Source organism: Brassica napus, chromosome C3 (assembly GCF_020379485.1).
Source record: "Brassica napus cultivar Da-Ae chromosome C3, Da-Ae, whole genome shotgun sequence".
Classification (NCBI taxonomy): Eukaryota; Viridiplantae; Streptophyta; class Magnoliopsida; order Brassicales; family Brassicaceae; genus Brassica; species Brassica napus.
The window spans coordinates 55757532-55777699 of NC_063446.1; the positions used below are offsets into that span (position 1 = coordinate 55757532).

A 20168-nucleotide genomic window follows, 5' to 3' on the forward strand; every position below is an offset into this window, starting at 1 on the left:
AATATGCTTCGTTCTATCGCTTTTGATATATCCGTCTTTTGTTTGAGCAACACATGCTGCATTATCTTCATATAAAATAGTTGGCTCCGTATTTTCGTCAATCCCACTGCTTGAACAGATGTGTCGGCTTATTGATCTCAGCCATACACATTCTCTACTTGCTTCATGGAGTGCAATGATCTCAGCATGATTTGAAGAAGTAGCCACGAGCGTTTGTTTCTGGGAACGCCAAGATATAGCAGTGCCTCCGATCGTAAAAACGTATCCTGTTTGCGATCGGGCTTTGTGTGGATCTGAAAGATATCCTGCATCTGCAAAACCAACCATTTGACCTTTTGAACTTTTAGGATAAAACAAGCCTAAATCAATGGTCCCTTGGAGGTAACGAAAAACATGCTTAATCTCATTCCAATGTCTTCGAGTTGGGGATGAGCTGAATCTTGCCAAAAGATTCACAACAAATGATATATCAGGCCGTGTACAATTTGCAAGGTACATCAGTGCTCCAATTGCACTTAGATATGGTACTTCCGGACCAAGTATCTCTTCTTTTTCCTCAGGTGGTCGAAATGGATCACTTTCAATATTAAGTGATCTAACGACCATTGGGGTGCTAAGAGGAGTTGATTTATCCATGTTAAATCGTTTCAACACTCTTTTAGTGTATGTGGATTGATGCACAAATATACCATTTTGTGAATGTTCTATTTGTAGGCCAAGACAATATTGTGTCTGTCCAAGATCTTTCATCTCAAATTCTCCTTTGAGATAGTCTGATGCCTTTTGTATTTCCTTTTGAGTTCCGATGATGTTAAGATCATCAACATATACAGCGATTATTACAAATCCGGATATTGTTTTCTTGATGAAAACACATAGGCATATAGGATCATTCACATATTCTTCTTTTGTTAAATGATCACTGAGACGATTATACCACATACGTCCAGATTGCTTTAACCCATATAATGATCTTTGCAATTTTATTGCACATAACTCTTTAGGTTTGGAACTTAATGCTTCTGGCATTTTAAATCCATCAGGAACTTTCATGTAGATATCAGTATCTAATGATCCATATAGATAAGCTGTAACAACATCCATGAGACGCATCTCTAGATTTTTATCAGCTGCTAGACTCATCAGGAATCTAAATGTAATGGCATCCATAACTGGAGAATACGTTTCTTCATAATCGATTCCAGGTCTTTGAGAAAAACCTTGAGCCACTAGACGAGCTTTGTATCTCGTAATCTCATTTTTCTCATTTCGCTTTCGAACGAAAACCCATTTGTACCCAACTGGTCTCACATCTGCAGGTGTGAGCACAATAGATCCAAATACTTTTCGTTTATTAAGCGAATCAAGTTCAGCTTATATTGCATTTTTCCATTGTTCCCAATCATGTCTCTTTTGACATTCATAGACAGATTTTGGTTCTGGATCATCGATTTCTTCATTTATTTCACTTGACACAATATATGAGAAAGCATCATCAAGGTCATTTTGTTCATTTCTATTCCATATCCTTTTATTATGGATGTAATTAATAGAAATCTCATGATTATCTTTTGATTCATGATGCTCTGATTCATGATGCTCTGATTCATCAGAATCTTTATCATTTATTTCTTCCAAAATATTTTCTGCTATTTTGGGTGCATCATATATTTCAGCTCTCTTCTGTTTCCTAGGATTCTTATCCTTAGAACCAACAGGTCTACCACGCTTCAGGCGTGTTTTTGGCTCTCGTGTGTCATCCTCCTTTTCTTGTTCATTTGGCATTTTGATACGAGCAGGAGCATTTGCAGCTGGTATATGAGATTTAGTTACCGTCTTGGTATCTACAAATGCATCAGGTAGCTGGTTAGCTATACTCTGTAAATGCATAATTCGTCGAACTTCTAGTTCTGACTCTTTAGTAGGAGGATCAAGATATAACAATGATGGTACACTCCATTTTATATCACTTCCAACATTTTTGTTTTCTCCCCCTAGAACTGGGAATACATTTTCGTCAAAATGACAATCAGCAAAACGTGCTGTAAAGACGTCACCAGTCTGTGGTTCTAGGTATCTTATAATTGATGGGGAATCACAACCAACATATATTTCCAATCTTCTTTGTGGTCCCATCTTTGTACGTTGTGGTGGTGCTACAGGCACATATACCGCACAACCAAAGATTCTAAAGTGGGAAATGTTTGGTTCTCGACCAAACGCTAACTGTAGTGGGGAATACTTATGGTATGCACTCGGTCTGATCCGAATGAGTGCTTCTGCATGCAAAATGGCATGTCCCCACACAGAGGTTGGAAGTTTTGATCTCATGATCAATGGTCTTGCAATCAATTGCAGACGGTTAATTAAAGATTCAGCCAAACCATTTTGCGTATGAACATGAGCAACCGAATGTTCAACTTCAATTCCCATTACCATACAATAGTCATTGAATGCTTGGGATGTGAATTCACCAGCGTTGTCTAGTCTAACTCTTTTAATAGTATAATCAGGAAACTGTGCTCGCAGTTTGATTATCTGAGTTATAAATCTCGCAAATGCCACATTTCGAGATGATAATAGACAAACGTGTGACCATCTACTGGATGCGTCAATTAATACCATAAAATAGTGGAATGGTCCACAAGGTGGGTGTATAGATCCACATATATCGCCTTGAATTCTTTCAAGGAACTTTGGTGATTCTTTATCTATTTTGTTTGGCGATGGCCTTACGATCAATTTTCCTAGAGAACATGCAACACATGTCATTTTATTCCCTTGAGAAATCTCCTGGATTTTCAGTGGATGACCATGTGAACTTTCTATGATTTTACGCATCATTGTAGTTCCTGGGTGGCCAAGGCGATCATGCCATAACGTGAACTCTTCTGGGCTCCGTTCTACTACAAGATTTGATTCGATCTCATCGATATAAGTATGATGTAACCCCGAAGGAAGCTCTGGAAACTTTTCCAATATGTGTTTTCTGCCACATTTCTCAGAAGTTACATACATGTATTTCTTTCCATCCTCAGTTGCAGACTGAGTATCATATCCGTGAAGATATATGTCTTTAAAACTCAACAAATTCCTTTTAGAACTTGGAGAATATAGAGCATTATTTATGGAAAATTTTGTTCCATTCGGTAAAGTAAAGTTTGCTTTACCAGTTCCTTCAATCACGTCTGCAGGACCTGATATTGTATTGACGACAATTCTTGTCTGTTTTATATCAGAGAAATATCTCTTTTGTCTCAGAATAGTGTGTGTTGTTCCACTATCTGGTATGCATATTTCACGAATCCGTTTCTTGGATTTTGCTTCATTAGTATTCTGATCCATTTCTGAAATTGTTATAAATATTAATAAAAGAAAAACATAAAATTCATTCATATAAAGAAACACATAATAATTATACAATAAGATGACGTTAAAAACATCATTATTTGTTTAAAACATGAAATATAATAATTATACATGGTAATACTGAAAACTATTCAATACTCTTATCATAGGCATTTCGATTCTCTTCAGGAGTAATCTAGTCCAGCTCATTAGCGAAGTCGGAGGATTCAAGGTATGAGGTCCCTTCAACATTTTCCGTGAGGTTCACCTCTTTAGCCTTTCCTTTTATGGACTCTTGATATAACTTGCACAAATGTGGGGGAGTACGATAGGTACGGGACCAATGTCCTTTACATCCACATCTGTAACATACAGTCTCACTTTTCTTTGTGGTATCCTCTTCGGTTTCTTTGCTTTTAGGAGGTTGTTCAGATCTAACCCATTTGTTAGATAGTGCAGCGGACCCCACATCTTTTATATTTTCAACATATTCGGTGCTGTCCATATATGACTTTCATAACATATACTTTATTATCTTTTAGACAATTTGTTACTATCTTGTAAGTTTTACACACTGCTTAACACGTGTCTAAGCCCATAGTGACACATCTTGATAAGTGTGTCCCTTACACCATCACCATCGCCTACATTAGACAAATAAGACGGTAAATATATTCTAACTCAAACAATATTAAATATATTTTTGCTCATTTTTTCCTTTTTATTTTTTTTCTGTTTACTCAATATTTTTCCATCACAGTTTCAAAGTAATTTCTATTAAAATTGTAATCAATACTATGTTTAATTAACATCTTGTGGCTGAAAGCTTCCAATCCAAACTTCTGTTAGGTAGAAGAACTTTCCAGTCTGAGTTAGAGGCTTTGAAACCATGAGCTATTAATTAAAAGCCAGAAAGTTTATCATAATTAGCTTAGAATAGAGATGGTAGCGTTCTGATAAACAAGACAAGTAAAAATATTAAATTAGGCTGTCTAGAAGAAAAACCAAAAGTGTTCAAATTTAGTCAGCAGCTCGACCGTCTAACATTTCTAACTACTACTTCAAAATGCAAGCTATAAATCAAGGTAAACAAATGAAAAAATTCCAACTATAACTATGAAATGTTTGTGAAAAAAGAAAAAATAAATACTTCAGCACGTGAGCCAGTTTGCAAGTTGGATACTTAAAGAAAAAAAGGGCAAATCTCCAAAATAGCACTTTTCTAAATTTATATCACAAAAATAGCTCTCGAAAAACTAAAATGACCGAAATAGCATTTTATGTTTTGAAAAATTTAATTTTTTTTTATTTTTCAAAATTTGAAATCTTATCCCAAAACCCCACTCCCCAACTCTAAACCCTAAAACCTAAACTCTAAATCCTAAACCCTAAACTCTAAACCCTAAACCTCACCTCTTAACTCTAAACCCTAAACCCCACCCCTAAACTTTAAACCCTAAACCCTAAACCCTAAACCCTAAATCATAAACCCCACCCCTTAACTCTAAGCCCTAAGGTCTAAATTAATTTACCATTGGGGTATAAGTGTATATTTATCTCTTTTGATAAAACATTAAGTGCTATTTTGATCATTTTTATTCTTAGAAACTATATTTGTGACAAAAACTTTTTTAGTGCTATTCTAGTTATTTTCTCAATAAAAAAAAACCCTGTAATTTGACGTTGATCATGAAATCAACTGCCACATCTACATTAAAATTGTCTTAGTTGAGAAGTTGTTTTCTACGATCGAGTAAAATGGCATGATGCATGTAAGATTTTCACAATATAAATTACAAAAGGATTTTGAAAGTTCTTAAAATTTGTTCTCATCAAATCGTACATATTATATAGAAGGATAAAAATTCCTTTTACGAATATTGAATATCCGGATGGTTAGTAATAATTGTGGAACCTTCTCTATCAAGTATGATATATGAGGACTTGAGGATGGTGCTTTAGATTATTGATTTATACTTTACATGGATACCTCCAATATGTCGTCACATATTGATAAATTTGACTAAAAGATCTTCAAGGGAGGAACAATATCTAAAAAGAAAAAGAAAGAGGTATTAGTTGAATTAGGACCAAAAGAGTAATACACCAATATTTGAACCCGTTCGCACTATGCATACCGCTCTTTCTTCACTCGTAGATGGGTCCATCACTAATACAGAGAAGATAAATATCTTATTTATTTAGTGTTTTATTTAGAGTTTATTTATTATTAAGATAAATTATCTCTAATGTTTTAGGATTTTTATATTTTTTTATATATAGTCTTTGAAGCTATGGTTTTATGTAATTTATGAGTTGATAATTTGATTAATAAAAATTGAGAGTTATCTCTTTGTTCCTTGTTTTCGGTAGATCATTGGTGATCTCAACTAATTTAGGGGGGTTATTGGGCAAAGAATTATAGAAGAGTTATTAAATTTTGAGATTCTATTCTTATTGGTTTGTGGATTTTTAAAATCTAAATAGAATCCATTGTTATTGGAGTGATGATTTTTAAATTCCACTCAAAATCCTTTGTTATTGGAAAAGTTTAGTTTTCATTGATTTTAAGATTCTATTAAAATCTATTGTTATTGGGATGTAAATTTTCTTTGTTTTTACTCATAGTACTCAATTTTGAGAATATCATCTATACCCATAAGATTTTTGAAATCAATGTAATAAAATACACTCACATATAAAAACTCAAATTGAAGAATGAAATAATATACAAATCACAATTTTAACATTATACAATTCACAACTTAAAAAAATAGAAAAAATATTAAAAATTTAAAATAAAAATTGTAAAAATAGTTTTAAAAAGCACTTTCGTATTTTTTAATTAAACATTTCAAAAATAATAATTCAATTTTTTTTACAAAAATTCAAATTTAAAACATATATTTCGAAATTATATAATTTTTTTTAATTATTTATATATCTATAAAGTAAGAAGTAGAAATTAATTTTTTGGTCATTTTATTTCTTGAGTTTTTTTTGTGACATAAACATTTTTAAAAGTTGTTTAAGAATTACTTTAATTGAAATGATTTTCTTTCTTTTTTTTTTCTACAACCATTAATTTCTTACTTTAAAAGTTAATAACAATCAATAGAATTCTATACAAAAGTAATGAAAATCTATGTAAAAATATTTGATAAAATTTGTTAAATCTAGTTAACTTGTAAAATCCTCTCAACTATTAAAATCATCAAATTCCACATAAATTTATGTTCCAATAACCCCCTCTTAAGAGGACATTGATCTTAGGCATTCTTAGACTAAATAAGATCTTTGTGATTATTATAGTTTTTCGGGTATTCTCATAATCAACGGATCTCTAGTTCTATCCTATAAAGCTTCCGCTACATCAGTTGGTATCAGAGCTGGTGTTTTGGTTTCTTAATCAAAACTCAATTCTGGAATCATGATTTTGTTCTTGGAAAGTGAAGAAATAGTTTCTGCCATCTATGATCGATATGGTGAGGATATGATGGTGGTCGAGCCAATTGATTTTGTATTGAGCAAATATGTGTTCAAGACGTCAGATGCACACGCAAGATATTTGTTTAGTGTTGTCAAAAGTGGAACATCAAAGTCTAAAGAAGTTAATTGGTCTGTACTAGACGATTTGATATCACTTGGCTACTCTTTCATCAATCCTTGCAGTGAAGTACTTCTCCAAAAGATAATAATTCCTCTCGTGGTTGACAGCCGCTTGGAACTAGGTAATTTACTTTTTGAAGATTATAATGCTAATTGGGCTTTTGAGAAAATTAGCCCAATAAAATCTTCAAAACGTCAGCGTAATGCGGAAGAGCATAAGGATTTAAGATCATTCAATCTCACGTTGACGTTGTTCAAGCTTGAAACAAAGTTTGATGTTCGAGATCGGAAGTGGGCAATTTTCATCGTTTAGCAGTTAAGATTCGAGGACGAATCTTTCCAACCCGGAGAGAATGATGCAGAAAAGATAAATATCTTATTTATTTAGTGTTTTATTTAGAGTTTATTTATTATTAAGATAAATTTTCTCTAATGTTTTAGGGTTTTTATGTTTTATTATATATAGTCTTTAAAGCTATGGTTTTATGTAATTTATGAGTTGATAATTTGATTAATAAAAATTAAAAGTTCTCTCTTTGTTCCTTGTTTTCGGTAGATCATTGGTGATCTCAACGAATTTAAGAAAACATTGATCTTAGGCATTCTTAGAATAAATAAGATCTTTGTGATTATTCTAGTTTTTCGGGTATTCTCAAAATCAACGGATCTCTAGTTCTATAGCTTCTGCTACGTCAATCACTGAGCTTCTAATAGTGTGAACGATCCTCAACACCAACCGAGAAACTTGCTTGTGACTACACCCTTCAAATTCCGATGTAATATTTTTTTTAGTGAAACATAGTTACTTCCCTTCATAAGTTGCCTAGTACTTGTAAGTGGAACTAGTAGTTATTACAATTGTAGAATTGACGTCTGAATATGAATGACCATGCATATGTTTGCAGCCTACTTGACAAAAATTCAAAGCCGGATTTGGGGACAGCCGGATAAAACATTGGTCTCGACTCCAAAATTTTTGGACAAATTTTATATAGATAAAGGCCCCAAATTATGAAAACAATTTTTTTTTATAAAATTCTTTAAAAAAATATTTCAAGCCCCCAAAATTTCAGATCCGGCTATGTAAAAATTATATTTAAACTAAATACCCCAGTTAAATGTTTTTGATAAGCAACATTTACTTCAAACAGACAAAATAATAGCAATTGTATTTTTTTTCTTTCTGAAACTTAACAAGGACAAACTTCCCTGCAGCTCTGTTTTGAATTTCTTGCTTGTCAGAAAACAGTGGAGGTGAAGTTTTTCTTCATTAAATGGTGATATGTCATTATGATAACTGCAGCATGTTTTGAGGACAATGCAAACTTCACCGCTGCTATTCTTATAATTTAATTGATTAAGGAAACTATTTATGAATTTTATGACGACTTCTTAAAGGATCGGATAATTTAGGGATTCTCTTATCAAACATATGCATTTCAAAAAAGATTGCCTTCAGTGGTTACGAATCTACCGAATTATCATGTATTTTGCATTTTGAAAACATAAAAAATTGACATACTATTCGATCCGTAATTCTGTATTTATTTTTATTTCAAAGACAACGTTTCTCATAACAAAGGGGGAAACAAATTAGGGAAAATTGCCAAAACAGAACAAAAAAACAACATAGTTGTCTCTATGGTATAAAACCATCACTAAATTGTCCCTATAGTATAATATTTTTTATAATCCCAAAACTAACCTTTCCTTAATCAAATTAAACATAAATTAAAACCATTTTTAAAAACTTTAATGGAAAAAGATAAAAAAAAAAGGTAATTCCATAATGTTTTAGGAAGAAAAAAAATGTAAAAATATATATATTTTTTTTAAAACACACGACACATAAAAATATCCCCTAACCCAATTGCATTTGGTTTCTAAAATCTTTCAAAACTGTTCTTTTAAAATCCTCTAAGGTAGAACTTGATTCCAATAACATTAGTCTACCTCCTTTATCATCAGCCGAAAATACCCATCCCGTGCTTGCACTAAATTCCCAAACACCACATATTGTATAGATATGCATTATAGAACAAGAGCCTGTGAAAATTACAAGAAAAACTATGGAGAAATCATAGATTGATGAAGAAGAAAAGCCAAAATCGTTTTTTTTTGATATTTTGACAAAGAAAATCGACCAGGACACGTTTTAGGAAATTAGAATATTTTTAGAATATTTTCTTAACCGAAACTTCCTTAATTTTTGGAAAAAACTGATTTTTTATCCGTAGAAGGCACTTTCTACACTGTGTAGAACCATGACAAAAATTCTGAATACAATTTCTACTTTTTGTAGACGTTCGTGTTAAGTTTAGATTTCGCATACCCGAAATTTTAGAATACTTCATAAAAGTAGAAACTGCATTCAAAAGAAAAGTAGTGATATTTACAATTAGTAGAATTCGCATTCCTTATATTTAGAATTTTAATAATTTTTAGATTGTTTCTTCTAAAAAAAGTAGATGGACTTGTTTATTTTGGAATTCGTTTTCTACTAACCCATTTTCCGTGGAAGACGAATTCCACTTTTAGTGGAACGTAATTTTAAAATTTTATTTATCAAGTTTTTTAACCAAAAAAAAAATATGTGTTTGTATATATAAGTGTTTTATTAATTGTTTATATTTTTAATATTTTTTTGGATTCATAAAACTATTTATTTCAGTAAATTTCAGAAATGGAAAGGATAAAAAGGAGAATAAATGGACAAATATGATTTTATACCATAGGGACAACTATGTTGTTTTTATGTTCCGTTTTGGCAATTTTCCCAACAAATTACAACATAATCATCACAATCATCCATATATATATAAATAGTCTCCATTCAATATAATCTTATCTTTCTCATGATACTACACAACTCAGAGAAACAAGAAAGAACCGGCGATGGATGTAACACCAACGACGACCGCAGAGACACCAAGAGCCGCCGCACCGCTGTCAGCAGCTGGGCCTGAAGGTGCAATACTACCGTATGAGGAGTCACTTCCAAGAGGACCAGCCACAGCCACGTCACCATCACCAGGAGAAGCAGCTGCATCGTCGTCGGTGGTTCCAATGGTGTCCTCGGACACTGGTGCTTCGACATCGGTTGTGGGAGTAGAAGGAGCTTTGGAGGGTGACGATGAAGGAGATGGAGAGGAGGCAGCTGCGGCGAGGCCAAGAACGGCCAAGAACACGAGGCTAAACACTACGAAAACGTTTTGGCGACCCATTCTTCTCTGTTCTCTCCTTCAACGTAGATTCCTTTTAATTTATTTTAGTATTTAAGGTTTAGAGATTGTGATGATCGGAGAAGAGATGGGTTTGATGTGTTTATGTAGTTGTCTTGTGTGATTGAGATAAGAAAAGCAAAATAGAAAACTTTTGTACTATTATGGAGGAATACCGTTCAATCCAATGGAGTACCTAAAAATGGGTTTGCTAAGATATATATTTTTCAATGGTAACAAGCCAATCAAGAGAAAAGAACGATAACATGCCAATGAATTGATTCAATACAAATATTTGAACATGTCTTTCATTCGTTAACGAACGGATAAAATGAATATAGACAATATGAAGATGATTTTATACGCTTGTTATAGAGTATACTAAGACGAATACATTCTAACTAATATCGAGTTAAATGTATTGATCATTTGATCAAATATGAGAAGAATTGATACATTGTTCACTCGGCCTGAACTAGATATTGAATCTAGATGTGAAATTTATAAATAGTAACCCTGGATTGTCTTGTTCGTTTATGACTGATATGCGACTTATAATCAAATATTGTTCTTTGTCACATCGATTAGTTGTAGATCATAGAAAATTAAAATTTAAATCGTTAACTTTTTACTGATATTATTTAATGGTCTTTCACGTCCGAGCGTTAAAAGTTAGAACGATTAAAGTTAATAATATTTTTAATAAATTTTTATATAATTTATTATATAATTAAAAACAAATTTTAATAATATTAAATTTATATGTTATACTCGATATTTGATTATAAATTGTCAAAAACAAAAAAAATATTTAAAAAGTAAGATAATTTTTTTTATATATTGTGTTATTATCTGAAAATAATATTTTATATTATAAAATTTTTAAAAATAAAAAATAAAAAATAAAATAATTTATAGTTAAATACTAATCAAACAAAAATACTTGTATAAAGATATTTAAAAAATATTTCTAATATGTGAGTGCTTTTTTTTAAATTTCAACATAATAATAAACATATATATTTGATGAAAATGTTTGATTTTAATTTTTTAAGAACATAAATAATAATGATAATCATGATGGTTTTTGAATTAACAAGATATAAACTAGTAAATATTCGTAAAAAAATTATGTCTGTATTTGCGAACAAAACACTTGTATTTGCGAACAAAACACCTAGTTATTAACTATTAGTAAAAATAAGAACAGGCTACATATCACATCCACAAGTAAAAGTACATGGCATGTGATTGTGATAGATGATGTTAATTGTTTATTTCACTAACAAACAAATAATTCTGGGAGTTCTTAGAGCATCATTAATCCTGGAACCCATTAGAGTCTCTTAATGACTTGTTGAATATTAAATGTTAATTAAGAACTTAGTTAAGAGACACCAAGAAAATTAATGCTCCAATGCTAGTTTCTAAATCAAGGGTTCTTAAAAAAAACTATGCAACATCTTCCATCAACTTTACTTTCTTCTCCAAAGAAAATGTCTTTGATGTCATATTCTCAACAAGCTATAAAAACGTGTACGTGCCTAACTATACATGCTTTATAAGATTTCCAGATCAACAAGCTATAAAAACGAGTACGTGCCTAACTATACGAGAATATAACGCGGAAACATATGAGAATCATGGCAAAGCAAAAGACATTGACACTTACTCCATCTTCTGCATGCATCGTAGATACTAGATTCCGACCTTTGCTTTGTACTCCCTCCGTTTCGAATTAGATATCGTTTTAGAGTAAAATTTTCGTTTCAAAATTAGTGTTGTTTTATGGTTTATTGACTTTTTATTCTAATCTATTTTTCTATTGGTTGAAATCTGGTTAGGTGTATTGGTAATGATGTTTTTATCTAGTAAATAGATAAACTTAAATGTTTTATTAATCTGTGTGTCGAACACTACAAGAAAACATAAGCTTAACGAGGGCGGTTTTCCTCGTGAGTTCGTCGTAAAAGAGATTTTACGAGGAATTAGCGAGAAAACACGTTTTCTCGTTACTCATCCGTCGTAACAAATATTTCCTCGCCAATTCGTCGTAACTTAGCGAGGAAAATATTTCGTCGTAAAGACGAAGTACATCATTTCGTCGTAAAGACCACGTAAATATTCCACGTAAGGAGGTCGCTATATTTCTTCGTAAAAACCTCGAAACGTTTTCCTCGTAAACCACACGTAAATATCTCGAAAGTGTTTCCTCGCAAAATACACGTAACTACCACGAAAGTATTTCCTCGTTAAATACTCGTTTATCTCCCCTCGTCATTTCCTCGTAAATGTTTCCTCGTAAAATACTCGTTTATTTTTTCTCGTAAAGTTTCCACGTAAATAGGTCGTACATTAGCTACGAACTTACTTCGTTTTTATTATTTTACAGAATTTAAAAATATAATTAAAAAAAATAATTAAAATTATTTAATTTATTAATAAAATTATAATTTAAAATAAAAATCAAATCAATACGAAAATATTTTATATATAAATAAGTTTTCAATTTATAATACAACAACCGGAAAAAAAAGAATTAAGGGTCGTTCATCGCCTGGTAGAATTCCTCACTCCTCCTCGCTACATCCGCCTCGTTATATGTGTCGGATGACTCGCCTCGAATGGGATGTTGTTGTCGCATGTTCCTCAACATGGACTCCCATTCCGGATTTGTGGCCGCTATAACGTCCAGGAAGCCCTCGACTCCACCCATACGAGATTTTGTCGCGGCCAACTCGTTACGCAGCTCAGTGACTTCATCATCCCGTCGCTGACCATAAGACGATGTCGCTCTCGGAACATCGTTGACGGAACCAATCCCCAACGTCCGTCCCTTTTTTTTAGGGACAACCTTAAAAACAAAAAATAAATATTGTTAGTAAAAATTTAAAGTTAAATTAAATGAAAAATAAAAAAATAAAATTTAGAAAATTTACCTCCTCGTAAATCTTATCCACTTCAAGTGTGGATAAGGTGACGGGTAATCCGTCGGTAGACTGCTGGGTCAGCTGGGTCTGGCGGTCTTCAACCCGAGCAACCACGTCGTTGTAGATTTGCTCGGACTTGCCATCTACAAATACGCCCGACTTGTTCTTGTGGGTTTTCTCGTAAAGTTCCATAAGAGACGGGAGATGTCCCGTCTCTTTGGCCTAAAAATCATTTAAGAAAGTTAGAAAAAAAATATATATATTAAAAAAATTATTTAATAAAATATTTAATTACCATTTCCAAACGGACACCGGCGTGGGGTTTTTGGCCCGTAGTGTGAAGCATCGGCCCGTTTTCGTTCTCATCGACCGTGTTACGGGAGTTAAAGCAAGACTGGGCGATTCTAATGGAATCAGGAAGACGCCAATAACGGATGAGGCCATCCCACACATCCGTGGTGAGCTCAGCAGGTTTGCCACGCTCATACCCCTTCACGATCCAGTCACCCTTCCAGTTGGAGACTGTGTCCAACAAGCGAACTTTCGCCTTCGCGTTAAACTTCTTCCTCATCCTCTCAGTGATCCCCAAGGCCCAATTATATTTTTGCTGTTGGAAAAAATAAATTAACAATTAGTTTTTTAGAAAGTATATATATAAATCATGAAAAAATTAAAGTATATATAATTAATTAATAGAAACTTACGGCGTAAATTTTGAACCACGACTTTCTGACGTAGTGAGGCGTCTTACTCCAGTTCGGATGTGCCATGGAGAAGTAACTTTTGATCGTGTCGGTTACGTCCGATGCAAGACATCCGTCAACCCCCCACCTGGAAAATACAAATTTAAAATATAAATTATTTTTAATGTTATAAAAGAATTTTAAACGAATTAAAAAAAATTAATGCAACATACCACAAAGTTTCGTCCGGTCGGTCGGGGTCGATGACTGGTAAACCTTCTCTGCCTGGCAGACGGAGAATGTCTTCTACAGTGTACTGCGAGTAAGGAGCACTCGGAGGCACCATCAAATTGGGATGAATATCAGCGGGCATCGGAAGTGCCATCGGAGGAGGCACAGGAGGAGGCATCGTCGGATGAGCCATCGGGGAAGGCACATGAGGAGCCGATGGTGCACTAGAAGAAGTAGACCCAGAGACTCTCTGAGTGTACTGAGTCTCGGGAACAGTCTCCTGACCCGAAGAACCGGGAGCTGAAGAAGACGGGTCTAAACGACTACCCGGCTCACCGAACATCTCTCTGTAATGAGCAGTAAGTTTGCCTTTTCGAACCTGAGAAAAAAATTTAATTTTTAAAATTAACATCAACAGTATATTTCCCAACATTATCCACCTAATCAACACTAAATAACATAAAATCCGTAAACCTATCTAAATTCTCTATACTAACCACCTAATATATCCTAAACTAACCAAATTAGAGAGGAATTAGAGAGGCTTACCATTGCCACGAAATGGAGAGGAAGTGGAGAGGAAGTAGAGAGGAAAGAAAGAGTGAGCGCTCGGGGGTATATATAAGATTACATATCGTCGCAATTTTATCGTAAAGTTACGACGAAATAGCGAGCAATTACAAAGGCCCGCGTTTTATTCTACCAGGAAATATCGAGGAATTACAAAGGCCCGCGTTTTTATATACAAGGTATTAACAACGATTTTATTATCGTTGCAAATTCCTCGTAACGTTACGACGAAATAGCGAGCAATTGTACGAGGAAATAGCGAGGAATTACAAAGGCCTGCGTTTTTATATACGAGGTATTAACGAGCCGCGCTTTCCTATAAATATACCCACAACTCTCCTTCTCAAACCACACACAAACTCTCAAATCACACTCCTTAGCAAAATCCTATTCAAATTATAAATATTTGAAAAAAAGGAAGAGAAGAAGATATTAGACGAGTCCTACGTGGAATTAAGGCTCGTGTTCTTTATTTATTTTACGAGGTATTTACGACGATTTCGTCCTACGTGGATTCAACGGGGGTCGCTTTCTTTATTTTTTATTTCATCGTTATTTCCTCGTCTTCTAACGAGTCCTTTACGACGATTCTCTCTTACGTGGAATTAATGAGGCCTGCGTCGTAAGTTCGACGTCGCTTTACGAGGAATTAACGAGTTTTATGTTTAAATCCCTAAAATCCGAAACCCCAAACCCCATATTCCTTATTTTCTACTTCATATATTCCAAACCCCACATTTATTTCCATTCCAAACCACAATTCCCACATTTGCTTATTCATAAAACAAACTCCCACATTACCTTATTCATAAAACAAAATCCCACATCTTATTCATAAAACACCCTACACAAAATCAAATACATCTCACCATCCGTCTGAGTATGCTCGGCATGCCATCTCATCTTTCCAGCAGTCTGCTCTGATTGATACAGTATGCTCTGATTGATACAGTCTTTTCAATCTGTCTGTAATTGGTAGGTACCACATCCTTTGGTACGGTACCCTATTACGTCCCCGTTCTTGCGGCTTGAATCGTGGCTTCTTGCAGAATCGACATTCTTCTAGGTTCTCATCATCTCCCCAATAGATCATGCAGTTGTCGATGCAAACATCTATCATCTCCGAAGGCAACCCAAGACTATAAACCAGTTTCTGAATCTCATAATAAGAATCAGCAGACACATTGTCTTCCGGCAAATACTCTTTAAACAAGTCCGCCCATTCGTTCATGCAACTTTCAGGTAGATTGTGATCAGTTTTAATATTCATCATTCTAGCAGCTAACGACAATTTAGAGAGACCTTCTCTACAACCACTATAAAGTGGTTGATTCGCCGCGTTTAACATTTCGTAAAACTTTTTTGCATCTATATTAGGTTCTTCATCTTCATCATGAGCTACGAATGCATCAGCTACCATATCATGAACCCTATCATAATCTACCATCTCCTCCTGATGGTAACTATGTTCATTATGCAAATGATGATCAACCGGTTCTTTTTCCTGAAAATTGCTATTACTACTACTAGCTTCATTCTGATCATAATTAAAACCTTCTCCATGTTGAAACCAGATATAGTAATTTGGCGTGAAACCTCTATTTATTAAATGCTTCCAAACATTTTCACGGTTTGCCAGTTTCGAATTGTTGCATTTCCGACAAGGACAGTACATCTTACCACTTTCTTGGGAGAGCGGTGTTAAATCTGCTTGATGCATAAATGTCTTCAGGCCCGCAAGGTATTCTTTCGTCACTCTCCCGTTAGCATCTCTATGCATATACATCCACTTCTGCAACTCGTAAATAGTCCCGGAGCAAGCCATTTTTTTTTCTTTCATGTTTTTTGTTGTTGGTGTGTTTAAAATGATGTTCAAACATCCATATTTATAGGAAATTTCGAATCTGGTAGTTGTAATTTTCCTATGAATTTACGACGAAAATTAATTAGGTGGCAAAAAAAACGTGTAACACCTACAAAGTTGGTGGATTCAAAATTTCCTCGCTAAATACACTTAAATTATTTCCTCGTAAATAACACGCGAAGTTTACGTCGTATTTACGAGGAAATAGTATTTCCTCGTAAAAGACACGTCAAATTACATCGATTTTACGACGAAACGCTTTTGTCGTTACTTTACGAGGAAATAACGATGACATTATTTTTCTACGTAAGTTTCTCGTAAAATCGACGTAAATTTACGAGGATTATTTTTCCTCGTTAACTTTCCTCGTTAAGCATGTGTTTTCTTGTAGTGGAAGTCTAGAACGACAAGTAAAATGAAACGGAGGAAGTAATAGTATAGATTACACATAACATACTTATATTAGATCATAATTATGTATTTCAGGATTCCAGTCACTGCTTGGTGATTTTACACATACCAAGGAAGATGAGAATTTTACTTTCGTTTCCAAAATACTAAGCACTTGAGGTTTACTTTTAATGTTTTGCATGAGGTTTTGGTTATCTAATTACTTTCCGTGTCGATATTTTGTTAAAGAAGTGATCTTATCATTCGTTAACAACTAAGCATCCCTAACGAAACAAGAGGACAAAAACAAAGATATCGAGATGTAGTTCTGCAGAAATGATATTATCTAACATATTTTCAGCTGAAATCTATACTAACAATTATTATTATTTTTTAAATCTATACTAACAAGTCATGTATTTAATCACTTTCTAAAGCTATACAACAAAGAAGATACTAATCTCAGTGTAGTGGTCTTATGTATTTGAACTGATGTGTAGATGTCTAATCTTTGTTTAGCACGCTACGGATTGTATTTGAAAAAATTGGCAGAGATTGCACCTGACGATCTGTTGCCAGAATTGAAAAAGAAAAAGAGAGTTACAAATTTGTACTTCAGATTTTGAATTGATCCATGCGTGTAATCGAAAGCGAAAGAATTCGTTTTTCGGGTTGAAAAATAACCAATATTTGGAATTTGTTTTTCTTTTGAAAACTTAATCCCCCCTATTATTGATATTTTGGACTGTAGATAAATATTTCATTTTATAGTATTATGGTCCCATAGGGATTTCTTTGAAATAGTCCAACTCTTTTAAACTGAAAGATAAAACGTGTGTGTATATCTTTTGTGTTGTCAAACAAAAATATTAAAACAGAAATAAAAAGGAAAGAAATGAAAAAGAACAAAATAATAGGAATAATTATCCATTATTTTTCTTTGCTGGATTTGATAAGAAATAGTTTTATTCTATGATTTCTTAAATTAAAAAGGGAAAACTATTTTTTTAGAGCAAAAAAATAGGAACTATGTCTCTTTAGACTAATTTATATTTTGTGTCATATTTTCCTATAATACCCTTTAATATTTATGAAAATAATTTTAATAAATAGTTTTACAAACAAATTTTTTTTGGAAAAATAGTAACATTTGTTAAAATACCTATATGAACTTAATGGTATATTAGAGACAGAAAAAACTGGGAATAGTAGTACTAAGACTAAAACGATTTCGACGACCTAGAGAGCGGAAAAAAAGAAGCTTGATCTCCACTCTCGACGGCTCAGCCGTCTCCGATTTCACTTTCTGGTGACTCATCGAGCAGCAGCTGCGGGTTCCTCTCCTGTTCTCTTCTTTTTCATCTCCAGTTTAGCGACTTCGTCATGGTTGATTCTTCGATTCAATCTGAACCTGGAGATTTGGACGACGACTCTACCACAGAAGCTCAACCTCAAATCGACGGAACTGGCTCTGAAAGTTCTCAATCTCTTGTTACCATCAAGGCCGTTACTGCATCTCCGATCTCTTCCTCACCTGCGGCGAAAGATGGCGATGAAGAAGCGCCTTCTACGGTTACTCATGTTCTGATGACCTCCTCTCCTGCGCTTGCACCTGCGGAGACTAACACGGCCCTTGTGTCATCTGGAGAGCCTCCTCCTTCACGTGCTGGATCTCTCGAGCATGGGGTGACGGATTCCGTGTATGAAGTCAACACATTAGTTTCGGTCGGAATCGAGCCTGCGTCTCCTACTGCTACTAACCCTCCTCCACCAATCTCTACATCCCAGCAGAAAGAAGTTGTAGCACATGGAGCCCCAACCACAACACTCCAAGAAAATACTGCTCAGCCTCCACCAATTCAAGTTGGTCCTTCTGATGGTTCGTAGCAATCTTCTGCAAATATACGTCCACTGATTGGTTCTTCTATTGCTCCTCTTGGAGCATGGGCCAAACCATTAGCTTGTGTTGGGAAATCGTTTGTTCAGTTCGACGTGCCTCCAGAACCAGTCAATTGGCCTCCTCTATCAGCAAAGTCTGTGGGGAAAAAGGTTTCTGGTAATGAGATTGCAGGGAATTCGTCAAGCAATGCTATTCCACCTCCTACTAAAGCAATTCCAACTGATAAAAAACGCTTTCCTTGGACTGCTCGTTTGAATCCGAAGTCAAGAAACCTTCATCGAGTGACTATCCCGGAGTACATGGAAGATGGTACTCCAAAGGTAACAATTCCAAACCATGTACTACTTAATGGGTTGCAAAATCAGAAAGAGTATGTGGTTGGTCAGTTCACTCGCTGTCTAGTTCCATCTGGTGGGTTGGTTCATGCCGTTTTAAATAAGATTTGGGGTAGGAAATGCAGCATCTTTGTCAAGAAGATAAGTGATTCTTCCTATATTTTCCACATTCCGGATGAAAATACACAGAATGGGTGCTGGAGCGTGGTCTTTGGCATGTTGATGACTGTTTAATGTTTGTAGCAGCATGGAATTCTAAGGAATCTTTATCTCTCCCAGAAATCACTTTGATTCCTCTGTGGGTTACTCTTAAAAACATTCCTGCTCAGCTTTATTCCATCTTTGCTTTAGAGTGGATTGCTTCAGGTTTGGGAGAACTGATGTTGTCCCACAAGCCGTGGTTGGATCCTACTATGCTAGGAGAAGCAAAAGTTTTGGTGGAAATTGAGCTTGATAAGCCTTTTCCTCAAAAAGTCGCAGCATGGGATAAGCAAGGGAACTACTCCATGATCGATGTTGAATACACTTGGCTTCCTTCCAAGTGTGAGAAGTGTGGTCATCTTGGTCACAAGGCAAAGAGATGTTTGTCCACATCTCAACAAACTACTCCAGCAAAGGATCATGGATTGGTGGTTGTGGATGTTTCTGCATCTCCTACAAGCGTGGGTGCTTCATCTCCTAAGGTAAATGCTATCTCTCATCCGTCGACGGATCAGGTTAAAGCTGCTGATGAACCTAGTAGCTGCCAAGTGGATTCTTTTGTTAAATCTGTTGCTGTTGAGGTAGATTTTTCACCGGTAGTCTCAGGTTTCAACACAACTATTGTTTCATCTTCCCCTACGATTGACATGTCTTCATTGGCGTCAATCACGTTACTTGAGAACATGTGTACCTCTCCTTCAATTATCTGCATCAACGACACAATTGAGACTCCAACTCAGGAGCCTGCCCAACATCATTCAGCCACTACAACTTCTCCAGAAATATATACAAGCACCAGCAATGGAGCTTGTCTCGATGAACCTGACTTGGGTTCTAACAAATTTGCTTCTTTGCTCAATGTGGAGGAGGACGAAGAAGATATTCT

General features: G+C 34.6%; 1 protein-coding gene across 1 annotated transcript; it reads right to left on the reverse strand.

Moving 5' to 3' along the window:
- Positions 1–9078: 9078 nt before the first annotated feature.
- Positions 9079–10349, reverse strand: LOC106360080 (anther-specific protein BCP1). The gene has a single exon (XM_048750853.1). The coding sequence runs from the start codon at positions 10179–10181 to the stop codon at positions 9828–9830; it is 354 nt and encodes a 117-aa protein (XP_048606810.1). The 5' UTR covers positions 10182–10349; the 3' UTR covers positions 9079–9827.
- Positions 10350–20168: the final 9819 nt, after the last annotated feature.

Bases quoted from the DNA above. Each gene is read 5' to 3' on its own strand.
- LOC106360080 (XM_048750853.1), bottom strand. From the start codon at position 10,181: ATGGGTCGCCAAAACGTTTTCGTAGTGTTTAGCCTCGTGTTCTTGGCC.